The following is a 19,266-nucleotide window of genomic DNA, read 5'->3' as shown; positions in this document are numbered from 1 at the left end:
ATAAAACTTGCTTGTGAGTTGCTTGATTAGATATTAGATCTGTGAAGTAATTAGTATGTATGTTACTGCAGAGAAAAAGATATTATTAATTATCTATAAGATCGGCATCATTTTAGTAGTTCGTGAGTGAGATCGCTAATTCGGAGGAGAGTTGAAATGTTGAATTAGTGTTGACACCTATGTTAATTAGTGTAGCAGTCACATGTAATGTTTCAGGTTGTATGGATTACGGCAACAGCACCCTATATCATTCTGTTCTGTCTGTTGTTGAGGGGTCTAACTCTACCCGGAGCTATGATGGGAGTGAAGTACTACTTGACGCCAGTTCCAGAGAAAATTCTTGAAATCACGGTTAGTTAAAGCAGGAGCTGTTTTTTCCTATAAAACGAAAGATTCAAATCGATAAAAAACAATGCCTCGTTGATTTCAAAACGTGCATTCATTATTTTTGACTGAATTGTCTGCGTGGCGTCATTTTTACGAATCGAAGAGGAGTATCGGTGGAGCGTCTTCTTTGATCGATAATTTTTTTGAGTGTATTAAAAACAGGATGTGAAAGTCAATGCCGCATATGAAAGCTAAGTGTTTAGGTCAAACGGGTGAACGAATTGAAGAGCATAGAGAAGAGAGAGTAGTTTTTTTGTTCATGTCGATTTTTAGACAGCCAGAAAAGTAGGTGTGAAAAATTTTTAATCACGTGCTGCTTGTGCAAAGCGTTTTTTAAAGTTTTAAGTCCAACCTTTTCTCTAAATTATCTAAACTAGTAAAAGCGCTTTTCTCACCATCTGAAGCAAATGCTAATTTTTAGATTCACTTTTCAGCTCTTATCATTTATGGTTTATTAATTGCTCTCGAATCGCAATTATTGTAAACGTGTCTTTTTTACGCAAATTTTTTGCTTAACAGTTTTGCAAGTTTCTTCTAGAATAATCATATACTTCTCAAGTGTCTGTCACACAGACACTTGAGAAGGAAATGATTTTTGAGTGATTTCAATCGCTCTCACTCCGAAATATAGTTTGTTTTTCAAACAAAACTGATTTTTGGATAGTCTCTGATAAGGCCCTGATAGCCGAGTGGTTAATGCCTCCATCGAGGTGACGGAATTGCATTTAGGAGGTCGGGGTTCGAATGCTACCTTCGGCTGATTTTTTTGGACCCATAAAGAAAAATTTATCTAGGCTAAAGCCCCTGAATTAAACTGCGCCGCCTGTCTTTCGGGAGCAATTTTTCCGAGGTTAGTCGGTTTATGTTTTAAGCTTTTCTAGGAGTTTTTATATTTTTCTTCATTTTTTATTGCAATTAGTTGTTTTAACCGCTTTGGTGTTCCTTCAATTGGATTGATATTTTTTGAGTTGTTTTTGTTGACGAAAATTGAATAAATGTGGGCAATTTTTGCCGGTTTTTGTGTTTTTCAAATTTTTGGCATGTTTCTGTTTTCACGCTTCCTGCTGTGGTTTTGGTCAATTCTTAGTTAAGACCTATTCTATGGGTATGGCTACTATGAGTTGTCAATTGAAGGCTTGATATGGCACTTTTCTCTTATACAAATTCTTTTTTTTCAGGCTATTTTTGTTGATTTCATGATTTATTTGTTGTTTACTATTTTTCTGACTTGTATGACTCACTGATCTAGCGTAAGATGCTATAAAAAGAAGATGCGGATTTTACTATGCCAGACGTCGTAATTGTTTTTTCAGAATAATGCTTAGGAAGTTGCTTTTTTGCATTGTAGAGAATTTTATGGAAAATATTTTTTGGTGTTGCACATCCTCATCTTCTTTCCTCGGTTTTCTCTTCGTGAACCCATTTTAACCGCAAAGGTATAGCTGAGGCTATTATTGGTGTCGTCCTTTTTTATTTTGTCGTCAAGACTTTGTTTAGACTATATGACTTCGCAATCACTTCAAATCTGCTTTTTGTTCATTCGTTCATGCAATTTCAGCTGAATTGCTTAACGTCAGTTTTCACTCTTAGTGGAGGGAGTTTTTTAATCGTCCGCGTGATCGAAATTTTGGTCACACGTGATTTACATCACTCTCAAAAATGACTTCCTCACTCTGAAATTGACTGATCTCTAATTCAAAGAGATAAGGTCAAATGAGTGTGTTTCACTCTAATTAATAGCCGCCCTCATCTTCTCAGCCGGCTATTATAGCGCTCCTATTTTTTTTCGTCGATCTTTTTTTCGCTTTACCATTTTGCCGCTTTTTCGACATTTTGCTCGAAATCTTTTTGACTTCTCTAGACTAGTTTCTCTCTTCTCTCATTCTGCTAAGTGAATTTGAACATCAGTTGCTCAGCAAAGCAATTCAAAATGAACTGAGTCAGTATAAAAAATTGAAGTCAGAAATAGAAACGGGATAAACCCATAAAGCCCAATTTTAGATGCCCGCTATTTGAACGTCGTTCCTATAAGTCTTAGTTACCATCTCTTATGCTTATTGGTATTGATAGTAGCCCCTGTAGCCTCTCTCTGAGATAGTATCGAAGTATGTTCAACTACGAAGAAATGCCATCAAAATAAATCGGACTTAAAACTGTTTTTGAACAAAAATCTTTTTTTTTTCAATATCTATTCTTTCAATCCCAATCATGCTTATTGGAATCAACGGCGGCTATTTTCCGGCAATCTGCGGGGTTTGTTTGAAGGTTTTTAGAGGCAGATTATATTTAACAGATTTCTAATCAATTTAGCATCTAAGCATTTAATAATTAGATTTTTCTTTTTTGGTCTGTTTTTTACTGTCTTTTTGACGCTGCAGATTTACGAAGCTATTGCGCCTATTTTCTGGCGACCTGCCAGTTTTTTTATGAGGATGTCTTTCAATTGGGTCCCTTTTGTGGCAAACTATCTGTATTTCAGAGTTTTTGTTTTGGAGTCGCAGCTAAAATTAATTTTTATCAGATGCTTTGTCAGTTACTTTTCATGTTTTTTTTTGTTTCAAAGTGCTTAGCATGATTATGTAGAATGTGCATGAGGTCAATGAGGTTTGCCATTTTTCTACTTCGAGTTGTTCCTAGAATTCTTGTTGCTACGTTTCATTCACAGAGCGAGATTTTTGTTCATTTGCTTGATTAAATTGTTGGTCACACGTTACTTACCTCACTCTCAAAAATGACTTTCAAGATGACTTCTCCTTAATTTAATCATAGTAGATGAAATCAACTAACTTTGTCAACTAAAGATTTTAGGGAGCATCTAATAGAAGCAGCAATAAGTTATACAGATTCTTAATCAAAATATAACATGTCACGCGTTCTACTTTCTTGGTTTAGAACTTTATTTTGTGTTAAGAAAATTGTGAACATCTCGTTTTCCTTTCAAGTTTTCAAATTGTGACAACTTCCTCGGATATTTCTTGTTTGTCCCCCTCCAGTTACAGAGCACGTTGCATTACATAGTAAATCATGCACAAGTTTTGCACGGGTGACAGGGGTTGTAAATAATATGCATTCATTAAGATGGTGTTGGGGCGGGGCACAAACATCAACCCCGCATTCCAATTGTTCTCACTCTTGATTCTAGTCAATATCTATTATCATTTGTGGTTTTGCGCCTTTTCAAGCATTTTTTTTGTTTTCTGAGTTTGAATCTGCTGTAAAATTAAACGCAAATTTCGTTTTTTCAGCTAAACTTCAGGTGGCTAGGTTTTGTGGTTGAAAGATTTTTCTTCTGAATTTCAATCTTTCTCATTTGTCTTCTTAGTTTTTAGTTGAGGTTTTGCGTTTTGTTGGCGTATTTCACCAAAGGTTTCTTTAATTGGCGATAGCGATCACGATAATTTTTTATTTGCTCTGTTGTCAAAATTGAGAAAATTTTGTTCTCTGTTATACATTCTTCTTAATTTCTTTTAATTGGGACATAGGTTTTTAATTCCAACTTCTTTTATTAATAGCCGCACAGCGATAGCTGAGGCTATTATTGGCCTTCTCTTGGTTTTTTTTTATTTCGTCGTCATGATTTTTGTTACGACCATATGACGTCACAGCCACTTTTTGTTCATTCGTTCATGCAATTTCAACTGAATTGCATGTGTGACGTCATTTTTCGTTCTTAGTGGAGCGAGTTTTTTTGTTCATGCGCGTGATTAAATTTTTGGTCACACTTGACTTACCTCACTCTCAAAAATGACTTCCTCAATTTGAAATTGACTTTTATTTACTTTAATTCAAAGAGATAAGGTCAGATGGGTGTGTGTCACTCTAAGTGAAGGTTATTTGAGATCAGCTAATAGAGGCAGCAATAACTTAGACAGATTTTTCTAACCAAAATATAACAGATCAGCTTTCAATGAAAAGACGAAATTTTTTGGTCTGTCTTTTTTACTGTTTTTTTTTAGACTGCCGATCTACGAATCAATTGCGGCTATTTTCTGGCAATCTGCCAGCTATGTATTAAATTCAATTTCTAAGATTGTTATTTCCAATATTTGCTATTGTTTCCTAGAGTTTTTGACACCGGATGTTTCGCGAGAATTAATTCACTGATGTGCTTACTGTATTCGCCAATTTTTGTCCATTTTATTTAATTGCTCTCAAACGAAGTTTGTAGCAATTATATTAGTCCTGTCGGTCTTTTTTATGCGATTTTTCGCTTGACCGATTTTTCGTCTGACGCTTTTGACTTTTTGTCCTCAAAAACGGGATAAACAGGTAGCGCCCAGCGGGCATTATGTGCTCTTACAGCCTTTCAGCTCAAACTGTTTTGGAGACATACTTACGGTGTGAAGAGCGGTTCTTAGAGGTTGAAGAACCCCCCCCCATTTGTTGACCCCCATTATTGCCCCCCACCCCCCACCCGACTGTTGCCACGTCCATCAGAACCCAGGTGCAGCCTCCCCTCCCCCCTGGTGGCTAGCTACTGACAAACAAGCGTTCGCTAAAAACACGCAAATTTTACAAATTTTCACTATTTTTTTTCAAGCTTTTTGAAAATTTTTGTAATTTTTCGAGTTTTATCAATCGTAGATGTCAAGGAACCCGCTCTATGGTTTGATAATAGGTTATCGCACAGTTTTTTGTAGTAATAGAATGGTTTCAACATTTCAACATCGCGAATTTTTGCATTTTTTTTGGAAAAACTGGCAAATTTTTTCAAGGTTTTGAAAAATTTTGTCGTTTTTTAGGTTTATCCGGCCTCAAGAGCCAAGGAGCCTCCTCTAGGATTTCATAATAGGTTACTGTAAAGTTTCTAGACGTAATGGAATTATGTTCAAGATTTTAAAGTCACGAACTTTAGCATTTTTTTTGAAAAAAAAGGCATATTTTAAATTTCTTTTTCATTTATTGTAATTATTCAAGGTATTTGAGCCTCAGGGTTTAGAAAATCTGCTTAAAGGTTTGATAATAGGTGGCTGCATTGTTTTCAGTTGTAATGGAATGGTTTTTAACTCTTTAATATCACAAATTTTATCGATTTGTTTTATGAAACTTGCCATTTTTTCAAGTTTTTGACAATTTTTGTCATTTTATAGGTTTGTCTAGCCTCAAGAGCCAAGGAACCTCCTATAAAGTTTGATAACAATTTATTGTATAGTTTCTAGATGCAATGGAGTGTTTTTAAAGATTTTAACACTTAAAGAGTTTTAGCAGCTTTTTGAAAAAATTTTTGTCAAACTTCATGTTTTTTGAAATTGTTTGTCATTTTTTAAGGTTTTTCAAGAGCAGAGAAACCTCCTTCGAGGTTTGATACTAAGCTGTTGCCTAGTTTCTAGAGTTAGTGGAACGGTTATCAGTATTTTAATGACTCCAGCTCCAGCAATTTTTTGATAAAATTTAATTTTTTTAAAAAAATTTTGTTCCAAGTGTATGGATCTTTACGAGCCAATGAAACTGCTTAAGGCTTGAAATATGCATACTGGATAGTCTCTCGAGACAATGAAATGGTGTTCTGAAGATATTAATATTACGAATCTTAGCAAGATTTTTAAATTTGCAATAAATTTTAAAATTTTTGAACATTTTTGTCCTTTTCTGAGTTTAACAATCCTTACTGGCCAACGAAACCTTTGTTAAGTCTTGGGTTACATGACAAATATCCAGATACAAAAAATGTTTTCGAACATTTTCTCTACTGCGAAATGTGGAAACTTTTGAATTTTGCGCTTTCAGTTTTTTTCTATATGATTTACTAAAAAGTCTAGAAAACTTGAAGTTTTATAGTCGAATCTCATCATGGCAAAAAATTCCTAGCTCTTTCAATCTCTCTCTGTATTGGCTGGCATTTCTTTCCTTCTCTTTCTTGCTCACGTTTAATCGCGTACTCTCTCTCCTTAACTCTTTTGTTGATGCCGCACATCAGCGGCTGTTATGTGGCATGTCATCGTCTATTACCCTAATATCAGGCCCCTTCAATCAAACTAAAACTAACCCCACTAAACAGTGGATAGGTACTGACGAAGCCAACCCCTCGGCGGTCGTTTGAGAGCAATTCGCCCGACGTTAGTCGGTTATGTTTAGTGATTTTACAACGTTACCAGATAGTATGCTCAGATGATGCAATATTTTGGGCTTTCATTTTTTCAGAGTCATTTTTCAATTTCCATGGATGGGGATAATATTTTTATGATAGTTTTTGTTGCTTTCGTAGTGTTTCTTGAAGACTATGTAATTTTATAAATTCTTTTCTGAAAAAAGTTTCTCGTCCGTTCTTTGTGCAACTAAGTTAAGTATAATGAATCAAGTGCGCAGCCAGTTTGGAATTCCCCCAGGTATTGGACGAATTCATTGATTACTCCTGAAGACTGTGACTCCGGATTTCTCCGGCTATATTTTTTAAAGATTTTTTGTATGGTGTCGCGCTCACTTAAAATCTGTTTTTTTTTCTTTTAATCGTGCACCGGCTATATTTTGTAAAGATTTTTTTTATAGCCGCCGTCAGCCCCTCAAACGGCTATTATTTAGTTGCTCCTCTTTTTTTGAATTCGCTTTACCTTTTGATCACCTTTTTCATTTACATAAGTCACGACTTTTACATTTGACTTCTGACTTACCTCGCTCACTGTTTCAACTGAATGGTTTTTGAATCCATTCACTCAATGAATTACGCAAGATAGTGAATACAGCCAAGTTCAAAAGAGCAAAATCAAAAGAGGGGATAAACCGATAAAGTCCGGTCATTAAGTCGTTGAGAATTAGGTTGTCAAAGTTCATTAGAGTGTTTGCTAGCTGACATTGAAATTAAGCTTATTAGCTTTCAGTTAGGAAGCTGAATTAAGTATAGTTTTAGAATCCAGCTGAAACTGCACGTCGAATTAAAACACTTTTTGACACTGAAAAAGATTAGTCAATTTATCTCTTTTTCTGTTTCAATCCTGATGTGCATCAAGCGCGTCAACGGCGGCTATTTTCCGGCAATCTGCCGGCTATGTATGATATGACGTCAAGCTCACTTAAAATCTGCTTTTTGTGCTTTTAATCGTGCAATGTTGAGTGACTTGCGTGCGCGGCGTAATTTTCACTCTTGGTGGGGCAAGTTCTTTTCTCATTTGCGTTATTCAGTTTTTTGTGCGTGACTTACCTCACTCTCAAAAATGTTTTCTAATTTTCAAGATGACTCAACAGAATTAGCAGTAAGTTCAGATTCTTAGAATATATCGAATACAGCAACTGCAATTAATAAAAGGAGTAATTTCTGGTTTTATATCTGTTTTTTATGTCTATCTGAGACTGCAGATCTACGAAGCTTTCGCAGCTTTTTTCTGGCAATATGCCAGCAATGTTTTTGGAAAGAGGAACACAATGATTAAAAAACTTTCCTTTTTTCAAGAGTTAAGTTTTGTTTCATCAAGCTTGGCAACAAAGTTAATGGAATATTGACTGATCGTACCGTTAAAAACTGGGTGTTTTTGTTTAGTTCTTAATGTCCTTGAAGTGCTTTATCTTGAGATTGAAAACTATTGCTCTCACTCCGAAGAAAAGCTGTTGCTAAGATAAAATCGATTGCAGCATCGAAGCTAAAGGGCGGGAAAGCCGGGTGGGCAGTGATTCTGGTGAGTGAGCGGGAGGTTCATGGTTCGAATCCCGGCGTGGTCAACTATTTTTTCACCCATAATGAAAAATTTATCTAGGCTACAGCCCCTGAATTAAATTCCCTCGCCTGTCGTTCGAGAGCAATTCTTCTGACATTAGTCGGTTTATGTTTTGTGTCTGTATTTTTTTGTTTGATGAATTATTGTTGCTCACTACTCTTGATATTATCGAACGCAAAACCCTTTCGTGTTTCTTTGCGTTAATAACGGAGGAAGAAATTTAGTCATAGCTAGTTATATCGGACAGATAATTGCCAGGAATTAGTTTTGTTATCGGTTATTATTGATTGTTTAGGTATGGAAGGAGGCAGCTCAACAGATCTTTTTCTCATTGGGACCTGGATTCGGAGTATTGCTTGCTTTGGCCAGCTACAACCCCTTCCACAACAACTGCTACAGAGACGCAATTGTCACCTCGGTGATCAACTGCCTCACAAGTTTCCTAGCTGGATTCGTCATATTCTCGGTTCTTGGATACTTGGCTGTCAAGCAAGGCAAAGATATTGAAAACGTCGCCAAAGAGGGTGAGAATATATGAACATAGTTGAAAATATTGCTAGATGTTCTGTTTTGTAAATGAGATTTTTGGAACCATGGTGACTGTCTGTCTTGATTGCCCAGCCTCACTTGACGTGTATATAATGTTGAACGTAGTAGCAAGCTCGCAATGTGTTTATATATAATATATGTGCCTTACAATGTATATGGGCACCGTCCAGTGTGTGTGTGTGTGCGTGCTTGTGTTTAGTGTGTGTGTGTGTTTGTTTGTTTGTTTTGCGTCATGGTTATAGGGGTGGTAATACCAGAAAATACTAATTTAGGGGAAAAATTTAAGTTTTATTCCAAATTCTTCGATCTATGCATTCCTCCAATATTAATACAAAGACGCCGCCGATCTGGCCTTTACCATTGAAGTATAATCAGCGGAGATTTGGACTCAGTAACTTATTATTGTTCCCCAAAATTGGTTCAATGATGAACACAGGAGCAACGAATTTATTAAAAAGTGAACGTTGAAAGCGGTCAATTTTGTTTGAAGAAATTTGTCTGCCTAATTTGCTCATCCTCAAGTCTTCAGTCATCTAAATTGATACAAGGCATACCTGAATATTTTGAGTAAAATTTTTCAAACTGCTGCTTTTATTTATGCGAACTCAACAATACATGTTGCTTTAGCTTACAAGGAATGAGTTCAGTTGTTGAGTGACTGTTAGGAGAACTTATCAAAACCAATATGGCCAGGCAACATGCATGCATTTTTTGTTTACGGAGAGCGATATTGTTTGGTTTTCGAAAGCGGACATCTGATAATTAAAATTATTGAAATTAACGTTAGATTAATTTAGATGCGATTAATTAATAACCGCAGAGACATTGAAAACGGTTTTTAAATTGCTCTCAATCGAAGTTTGTAGCAATTATATGAGTCCTGTGGTCTTTTTTATGCGAATTTTTGCTTGACCGATTTTTTTCCGACCATTTTAATTGCTCTTGATCGAAGTTCATAGCAATTATTGTAATTGTTTCGGTCTTTTTTAATGCAAATTTTTTGCTTGACCATTTTGCTGTTTTTTCTAGAACATTCTTTGACTTCTCAATGACTTTTTCACGCGTTCGTTCCTCATTTCTGAGTGATCTCTATTGATCTCACTCCGAAGTAAAGCTTGTTGCTTATATAAAGTCGGTTGCAGCATAGCCAAAACAAGGCCTGAAAGCCCAGTGGTCAGTGCATCTGAGTAAGTATCGGGAGGTCAGTAGTTCGAATCCCGGTGGGGTCAAATATTTTTCTACCCGCCTGTCGTTCGAGAGCAATTCATCCGACATTAGTTTATTATTATAAACTTTTCATTAACTTTTCAAACGTCCTCGAAAGCGGGATCAACTGAAATCAACGGGAATTAAGTGGCTGAGCAGCTCACTTAGAGCCGTACGCCACACTAGTCTCTAAGTATGCAATTCACTGAAATTGTTTTCAGGAGACCATTTGATGGTGTGAATGGTGGTTCTTAATCTTCAAAAGTTCAAGTTTATTAAGTTTAAGACCCTCAGTCACCTACCCTTTCCCAATAGTTCACCGTCGAACCCTGCCCCCCCCACTCCCCACTGCTTGACCCTCCCCTTGCTTGCCCGCAACTCCGCTACCCCCCCCCCCCCCCCCTGACGCTCCATGCTAGCATCCATAAGCGGCGGCTGGCTACTACCGAAGACAACTGGTCCATTGAGAGCAATTTACCCGACGTTAGTCGGGTATGTTCGAATGTTCTTGCGTCCTTTGACCTCTTTGCTCGGTCGCGATTGAATCGAGTTTAGTAACTGCTCTCCTACAAGTTATTTTAATTGTATTCATGTTTTTTTACGACTCATCGAGGAGCAATGGTCTTTGACGGACTTTATAAATTGCTCTTGAACTTAGTTCATAGCAATTATTGTAAACGTTTGTGTCTTTTTTAATGCAAAATTTTCGCTTGACAATTTTGACTTTTCGAGTGACTTTTACGCCCTTGACTTTTTGCATTTCGCGTTTTTTTCCAATTTTTTTTCCAATTTTTTTGAAATTTATCGTCGTTTTTCAGATTTTTTGAGCCTCAAGGGTCAAAAAGCCTCCATTAGGGTTTGATAATAAGTTACTGGAAAATTTTATTTGGTCATGGTTTAATTTTCAACTTTTAATATCACAAGTTTCAGCAATTTTTTTTTTATAAAACTTGCAGTTTTTTTTTATAAAACTTGCAAAAAGTTTTTTGAAATTTTTTGTCATTTTTTAGTTTTCTCTAGCCTCAAGAGCCACAGAACTTCCTTTAGGGTTTGATAATAGGTTACTGCATTGATTATAGATGTAAGTAATAGAATGTTCTTCTAGATTTTAATATCACGAATTTAAGCAATTTTTGCAATTTTTTATGTTTCGAATTTTTCTCGGCAACAGATGCCATGGGACCTCCTCCAAGGTTTGATAATAAGCTGCTGCATAGTTTCTAGAGTTAATAGGATGGTGATCAACATTTTTTTTGTTACTCCAGTTTTAGTAATATTGAGAAAATTTAATTTCAAATTTTTGGAAAATTTTTATGTTCCAATTGTATGGATCTTTGAGCCTTTGAAACTATTGCGGGCTTGAAACATGGATACCGGATAGTCTCTTGAGACAATGAAATGACTCTTAAGATATTAATGTTTTGTATTCTGGCAAAATTTTGTTAAATTTTGAAAATTTCAATATTTTTGCTAAACATTGGTCGCTCGAAAAATTTCCCGACGTCCAAAAAAAGCTGTTGCTGATTCAAGTGATGTTTTTGAAAGCATCAAAATACCTTTATTTTAGTACTCATAATTTCAGATTTTTATTTGCTCTCGACTGAAGTTCGTAGCAATTATTGTAAACGTGTCTGTTTTTTTGCAAATTTTTTGCTCGACCATTTTGCACTTTTCTTCTAGATCGTTCTCTCAGTTCTTAAGTGTCTTTTAAACGTTTTTGTACTTCATTTTTAATTTCTTCTCACTCCGAAGTAAGGCTTGTTGCTAAATTAAAATCAATTGCAGCATAGCAACAAGAAAGGCCTTATAGCCGAGTGGGCAGTGCTTCTGGTGAGGGAGCGGTAGATTCAATGTTCGAATCTCGGCGTGGTGAACTATTTTTGCACCCATCAAGAAAAATTTTTCTAGGCTGCAGCCCCTGATAAATTGCATTGCCTGTCGTTCGATAGCAATTCTTCCGACTAGTCGGTTCAAGTTTGTTGTTCAATTGTTGTTAGGTTTCTAAATGTTAGAGGCAAACTAACCTATTGAAAAAGAACAATGAGTTTTCAACAGATTTTTTTGTTGCACGAGCCATGTCAATTAATATTGGTGTGCCTCAGCTTCTCAGGCGGCTATTATAGCCTAAAATTTTTTCGCTTTACCTCAGTTCACAGCTTGTTCAACATTTTACGTGAAATCTTTTCGACTTCTCTGCCCCCCCCCCCCCCACTCCCCACTGCTTGACCCTCCTCTTGCTTGCCCGCCAGTCCGCTACCCCCCTGACGCTCCATGCTAGCATCCATAAGCGGCGGCTGGCTACTACCGAAGACAACTGGTCCATTGAGAGCAATTTACCCGACGTTAGTCGGGTATGTTTGAATGTTCTTGCGTCCTTTGACCTCTTTGCTCGGTCGCGATTCAATCGAATTTAGTAACTGCTCTCCTACAAGTTATTTTAATTGTATTCATGTTTTTTTACGACTCATCGAGGAGCAATGGTCTTTGACGGACTTTTTAAATTGCTCTTGAACGTAGTTCATAGCAATTATTGTAAACGTTTGTCTTTTTTAATGCAAAATTTTCGCATGACAATTTTGACTTTTCGAGTGACTTTTACGCCCTTGACTTTTTGCATTTCGCGTTTTTTTTCCAATTTTTTCCCCAATTTTTTGACATTTATCGTCGTTATTCAGATTTTTTGAGCCTCAAGAGTCAAAAAGCCTCCATTAGGGTTTGATAATAAGTTACTGGAAAATTTTATTTGGTCATGGTTTAATTTTCAACTTTTAATATCACAAGTTTCAGCAATTTTTTTTTTATAAAACTTGCAGTTTTTTTTATAAAACTTGCAAAAAGTTTTTTGAAATTTTTTGTCATTTTTTAGTTTTCTCTAGTCTCAAGAGCCGCAGAACTTCCTTTAGGGTTTGATAATAGGTTACTGCATTGTTTATAGATGTAAGCAATAGAATGTTCTTCTAGATTTTAATATCACGAATTTTAGCAATCTTTTAAAATGTTTGCAATTTTTTATGTTTTGAATTTTTCTCGGCAACAGATGCCATGGGACCTCCTCCAAGGTTTGATAATAAGCTGCTGCATAGTTTCTAGAGTTAATAGGATGGTGATCAACATTTTTTATTACTCCAGTTTTAGTAATATTGAGAAAATTTAATTTCAATTTTTTGGAAAATTTTTATGTTCCAATTGTATGGATCTTTATGAGCCTTTGAAACTATTTCAGGCTTGAAACAGGGATACCGGATAGTCTCTTGAGACAATGAAATGACTCTTGAGATATTAATGTTTTGTATTCTGGCAAGATTTTGTTAAAATTTGAAAATTTTAATATTTTTGCTAAACATTGGTCGCTAAAAAATTTCCCGACGTCCAAAATTTCCCGTCTATTATGTTTATACTTATTTTCTTAAATTGATGATCGAGAAATCCTGACTGACCTCTATGCAGATCAAGAAAACCGATGAAATTTAAGAAAAAAATGAGTGATTGTCGTCGTGCTTTCAATAAGTATGCTTTATTCGCTTTTTGATTTATTTTTGTTGAAGTCGAAGTACTGGCTATTGTAATTTTATTATTTACGAACTTTTCCTTTGCAATGAATTTGACCTATTTAGGCTCTGGGTTGGTGTTCGAGGTGTATCCGGAGGCCATAGCCAACATGCCCTGGTCTACCCTATGGGCACTCGTATTCTTCTTTATGCTCATTACACTTGGATTAGACAGCACAGTAAGTAATGTTTCGTCACTACAATATTCCGGCTTTTCACTTCTTAATATTTTGGTTCCTTTCATAGAAATGGTCCAGATTATTATAATCGCAAACATCACTAGAATATCCTTTCTCCTTCTACCTTCTATTAAAATTATTTAAGCCGCTCCCCAAGATCATCATTCTACTATGCAAAGTTGCTTTTTGATGTCCTTTCTAATATGTAGGCTTACTTGTTTTTCATACTAATACTCTTAAATACGTACTTGAGAACAATTTATTATTCAGTTTAACAAAATGTCTGCTCCATTTTTGATCTGATTGAAATAATATGCTGCGGAGAATTTTTAGTTGTTAAAGAAATAGCCGCTTCTGCACAAAAGTTAATTCACGGCACTTAATCCAATTTAAAAGTTGAGTGATTGTTTCAGTTTGGTGGTTTGGAATCTATAATCACAGCCCTGAGTGACCAGTTTCCGAACAAATTGGGCAAACACCGGGAGAAGTTCGTGCTTGTGTTGATCACATGCTGTTTCATTGGCGCCCTCCCTACAACCACTCGGGTACGTTCTGTGTCCTATAACCAATGTGTCAAGAAATTTTACTTGATTTCCTGATTTTTTCTCCTTAGGGTGGCATGTTTATGGAGAGAATATACGCTGAGTATGGCACTGCTAATCCAATGATCATTGTGGTACTCCTGGAAACACTAACTGTCTGCTACTGCTACGGTGAGTTGATAAAAGTTTCATTTGAAAACGTTAATTGAGTTTGGCTTTTTAAGTGTATAACAAAAGGTTCCTGTGCAAGCTTCAATTTTTTGGACGACAGGTACAGAAACCTCAGAGCTGCTTCAGATTGGAGGTCTTTCTCCAAGGTTTTTGATAAGATTTTTGACTTAGACGTTCTATTTCCTTGATGAGACATCATTAAGTAATTGCTCTTTCTTAGTTCGTAGCTCGATACAAAACCTCATGAAGAGTAATTTTTGCACGGACTAGAATTTGTGAAATAAAAATGGCTTCAAGAAATGAGTTTCTATTTAATAGCCTCAAAGTGATAGCTGGCTATCATTGGCCTTCTTTTAATTTTCTCAATTCAACGAATTTGAGTTGCATTGGGGCGCTGTCTTTTTTTAAGAATTGTGCACACACACATTTTCATGATTTTCATGAAGTCAAATTGAAGTGATGATTTTTGTCACGCCGAAACAAAAGTGAGGTTTTTTGCGGCATGAAGATTGGTTCACTCTAATTTTAATGAGTGAGAAAACGGTGCTTAAACAAAAAGTGCTTTCTAGCTGGTTTTTGTTCACATGCGACGATTTGAGATTGATTTTAACTGTTTTTCAAATTTTTTGATCGGATTTTTGGATCTATTCTGTTTCGGCCCCCAATGTTTTATGTGACCCCCAGCTACAAATTATGTATTGTTCTGTAGCGTGTTACTGTGTAAAAATAATGCACGTGCTCCTGGGGGTCATAAAACATATATTCTCACTAGGTGGGGGAACAAAATAGATCCGAATTTTTTTTGTAAATGGTTATTCCAATTCTTTCATTTTCCAATCTGTCTAGTTTTTGGTTTAGTCAATAAAAATTCTTTGAATTGTTTCGGGACTTGTCTTGCTGTTTTTTGTTTCGTCCTCAAGATTTTTGTTACGACCATATGACGTCACAATCACTTCAGATCCGCGTGATTATTTTTTTGGATTACACGTGACTTACCTAATAATTCAAAAAGTGTACCTCACTCTGAAATTGACTTTTCTGAACCTCTAATTCAAAGAGATAAGGTCAAGTGATTGCTTGTGTCACTAATTGAAGGTTATCTGAGAGCAGCTAATTGAAGCTGCAATAAGTTTTACAGATTCTTAACCAAATTATAACGTCTCAGCATTTAATAAAAAAAATTCTTTTTGGTCTGTTACTTTTTAATTGCTTTTAAACAAAGTTTGTAGCAATTATATTAGTCATGTTGGTCTTTTTTAATGCGGTTTTTCGCTTGCCAATTTTTCGTCTGACGAATATGGCTTTATCGTCCTCAAAAACCGGATAAACAGATAGCGCGCAGCGGGCATTAGGTGCTCTTAAAGCCTTTCAGCTCACTAATCTTCAAGTATGCGGTTCACAAACTGTTTTGGAGACTTATTTTTATCTGGTAAGGGGTGGTTCTTAGAAGTTGACCCCCCCCCCCCCACATTAGCCCCCCCCCCCCCCCAAAAAAAAAAAATCCCTACCCCTGCACATCGTTCAGGCCGTAAGGGCCCATGCTGCCAAAGTCCACCGTTGCACCCCCCTCCCCCTACTGTTGCCCCCCGCTACTGCTGCCCCCATCACCCCCGGTGCGCTCACCCCATGCCCCTTCAATTAAGCTAAAGCTAGCCTCACTAAACCGTGGCTAGCTACTGACGAAGCCAACCGGTAGTTTGAGAGCAATTCGCACGACGTTAGTCGGTTATGTTTATCTTGTTGAGACTGCAGATCTACAGAGCTTTTGCTGCAATTTTCTGACAATCTGCCATCTATTTTGAGTTAATTGAGATCTTGTGATATTTTGCATGAATATTTGAGTGAGCTTGGTAGCGAAACTTTTCCAGATATAGAATTTCCTGTTGCAGGTTATCCAAATTTTGCAGCTATCATGGTTTTCGAAACTTTTGTTCTTTCGACAATTTTCAGCTATTCTGATGTTTCTTTTTTCCCCGATAGACTCAATTTTTCATGAAAGATTACCTGCAAGTTGTTCTGCCACTTCTGATTAATCGTTGAATTTTATTGATTTTGAAAATGTTAAAACGTTAGGGACCTTGTCAGTTATTAATTGCCCTAAAACAACGTTTGTTGCAAATATCATGGATCATGCTTGATATTTTACGACCCTGAGAGGAATGCTGGTTTTCTAGTGCTCCTTGCGTCTTGAAGAGAAGTAATAGTATTCTGGTTTTTCTGAATTGTTGTTGGTTGGTTTTCCACCAGTTGCACCTCAAAGATTGTTTTTGTTGTGATCTGAAGTTTTATTTTAATTGGTGGAATGCCAGTAAAACAAGATATAAAAGTCAATGCCGCTTTTAAAAACAAGTGTTTATACCAGTCTGCTGAATAAAAATGGTGGCTTATTTGTGCTGTTTGATAGGCTTCCGAAGGTTGCGCGATGACATTACAGAGATGATTGGAATGACACCTGGCTACTACTGGGTGTTCTGCTGGGCGTTCTTGGGACCGGCATTCCTAGTGGTAAGGCAAATTCAAATTCCTTCAAAGTCGTTTATAGTCCAGCCTAAGTGTGGGCCTAGGTTCCACTAAAGGAAAAAGGGGGTCTCAAACACATAATGAACGAAATGGTCAGTCCTTCCAGTGGCTCTTAATTGCTTGCATGGTGGGTGCTGAAAAAGGCAAATTATATGCAATTGGAAGTTTAACTTTGACGCAACTTAAGCTGAAAATGTAACTGATAGTACACTTTGAAGCAGATCAATTTTAAATGCAAAAATATTCCTCAGAGTAAAAAAAAGAGTGACTTCAAATAATTTACATGCAAAGCGTACTGTTTAATTTTCTTTGATATATTTCTCTTATAATCACTTGTAAAATTGCTGTTGATACTTATATGTATCCTGAAATTAGATGAACTTTTCAGTTCTTTGATTTGACTATGAGCAATACAAGTTTGCTGCTGTTCAGATAATCACGTGTTTCTCCATCCGTGACCTTGGCCTCCTGTCCCAGCACCCAGAGAGTATGGAGGTTTATCCCTGGTGGAGTGACGTCATAGCCTATTGCATCTTCTTCTCTTCCCTCATGTGGATCCCTGGATACTTCATATTCTGTTTCTTCACTACACCAGCTCCATCCCTTTCACAGGCGAGTGCCATCAGTTTACCCGTGTTTTTTTACTTTTAGTGTCTTACGTAGCAGTACTTTCGGGCGATTTATTTCTGTCTCTAGAGTTTTTTTAAAAACTATCTTCGCCAAAATGTCAGCTAATTGTGTCAGTTTTTTGCAATTTATATAGCTCCAAAAACAGTGGGAAACGAAAACTTTGTCATTAATAGCCGCAAAGCGATAGCGGAGGCTATTATCGGCCTTATCTTGTTTTTTTACGACTCGAAGAGGAGTACTGGTTTTCCTAAGATTTGTTTTTACCGGAAGTACTATTCGTTCAGACGCCGTTTTGACATAAAAGCGAAAGATTAAAATTGACGTGTGAACTAATTTTTTGCGAGCCAGAGAAGTTTTTGATCATGCGCTTCGATCAGTGAATGTCTTTTCGACTTTGAAAAGTGTTTTTTGACAGAATGGCGCATATAGATAGCCATGTGTTAGCCGTTTTCTCGTCTATTTTTTGCTTATAATTTAGTTTTTTGTTGAAAGAATTTTTAATAGAAGCTATGTTTATTAATTGCTCTCAAACGAAGTTTGTAGCAATTATATTAGTCCTGTCGGTCTTTTTTATGCGATTTTTCGCTTGACCGATTTTTTGTCTGACGCTTTTGACTTTTTGTCCTCAAAAACGCTGCATCCCCCCGTGACGAACAACCGATCGCTGAAAACATACAATTTTATACTTATTATGACATTTTTTTTCAAGCTTTTTGAAAATTTTTGTTATGTTTGAGTTCATTTAGCCCTAGGTGTCAAGGAACCTCCTCTAGGTTTTTATAATAGGTTACTGCATGGTTTTTAGTGGTAGTGGAATGGTTTCAACATTTTAAAATCACGAATATTAGCATTTTTTTGACAAAACGTGCAAATTTTTTCTCAAGTTTTTTGACATTCATTTTCACTATTTACGTCTTTCCAGACGCATGTTCCAGAAAACGTTCTTAAGAGTTTGATAATAAGTTTCTGAAAATTTTTTATTTGCCATGGAATAGCTCTTATTTTTTGAATATGACAAATTTTAGCAATTTTTTTGATGAAACTTTTTAATAGCCGCACAGCGATAGCTGGGGCTATTATTGGCCTTCTCTTGGTTTTTTTTATTTCGTCGTCATGATTTTTGTTACGACCATATGACGTCACAGCCACTTTTTTTTCATTCGTTCATGCAATTTCAACTGAATTGCATGTGTGACGTCATTTTTCGCTCTTAGTTGAGCGAGTTTTTTTTGTTCATGCGCGTGATTAAATTTTTGGTCACACTTGACTTACCTCACTCTCAAAAATGACTTCCTCAATTTGAAATTGACTTTTATTTACTTTAATTCAAAGAGATAAGGTCAAATGGATGTGTGTCACTCTAAATGAAGGTTATTTGAAATCAGTTAATAGAGGCAGCAATAACTTTATACAGATTTTTAATCAAAATATAACAGATCAGCCTTCAATGAAAAGACGATTTTTTTTGGTCTGTCTTTTTTACTTTTTTTTAGACTGCCGATCTACGAATCTATTGCGGCTATTTTCTGGCAATCTGCCAGCTATGTTTTGATATTTTTTCAAGTATTTTGAAAATTTGTTGGTTTTTAGGTATTCCAGCCTCAAGAGCCGAGGATCCTTCTCAACGGTTTGATAATAGCTTACTGCATTGTTTATAAATGTAAAAGAATGTTTTTCAAATTTTCAACACCACGAATTTTAGCATTTTTTTACAAAACTTGCATTTTTTTTTCAATTTTTTGACATTGTCATTATTCTGGTTTCTCTTCCTAACAGAAATTCTCCGTTAGGGTTTGATAATAAGTTACTGGAAAATGTGTTTTTTGCCATGGCTTAGTTTTCAACTTTTATTATCACAAATTTTAGCAGTTTTTATCAAACTTGCAAA

At 36.1% G+C, this 19,266-nt stretch overlaps 2 protein-coding genes across 3 annotated transcripts in view; one reads left to right on the top strand and one right to left on the bottom strand.

Annotated features, from left to right (window-relative positions):
• Positions 1-19,266, bottom strand: part of LOC142336460 (uncharacterized) — a 537,002-nt gene that overhangs the window by 44,397 nt on the left and 473,339 nt on the right. The gene's annotated exons all lie outside the window — the stretch shown is intronic.
• The window catches only part of LOC142336458 (sodium-dependent serotonin transporter-like), a 526,993-nt gene that overhangs the window by 503,414 nt on the left and 4,313 nt on the right, over positions 1-19,266 (top strand). For both annotated transcript variants that reach the window (XM_075385306.1, XM_075385305.1), the window contains exons 5-11: positions 217-351; positions 8,329-8,557; positions 13,403-13,515; positions 13,929-14,060; positions 14,129-14,228; positions 16,633-16,733; positions 17,181-17,360. In XM_075385306.1, coding sequence (XP_075241421.1) covers positions 217-351; positions 8,329-8,557; positions 13,403-13,515; positions 13,929-14,060; positions 14,129-14,228; positions 16,633-16,733; positions 17,181-17,360 — 990 coding nt within the window. The remainder of the gene's footprint in view (positions 1-216; positions 352-8,328; positions 8,558-13,402; positions 13,516-13,928; positions 14,061-14,128; positions 14,229-16,632; positions 16,734-17,180; positions 17,361-19,266) is intronic.

Source organism: Convolutriloba macropyga, chromosome 3, assembly GCF_964194025.1.
Source record: "Convolutriloba macropyga chromosome 3, txConMacr16.3, whole genome shotgun sequence".
Taxonomy (NCBI): domain Eukaryota; kingdom Metazoa; phylum Xenacoelomorpha; order Acoela; family Convolutidae; genus Convolutriloba; species Convolutriloba macropyga.
This window is presented reverse-complemented; position numbering and strand designations above follow the sequence as displayed.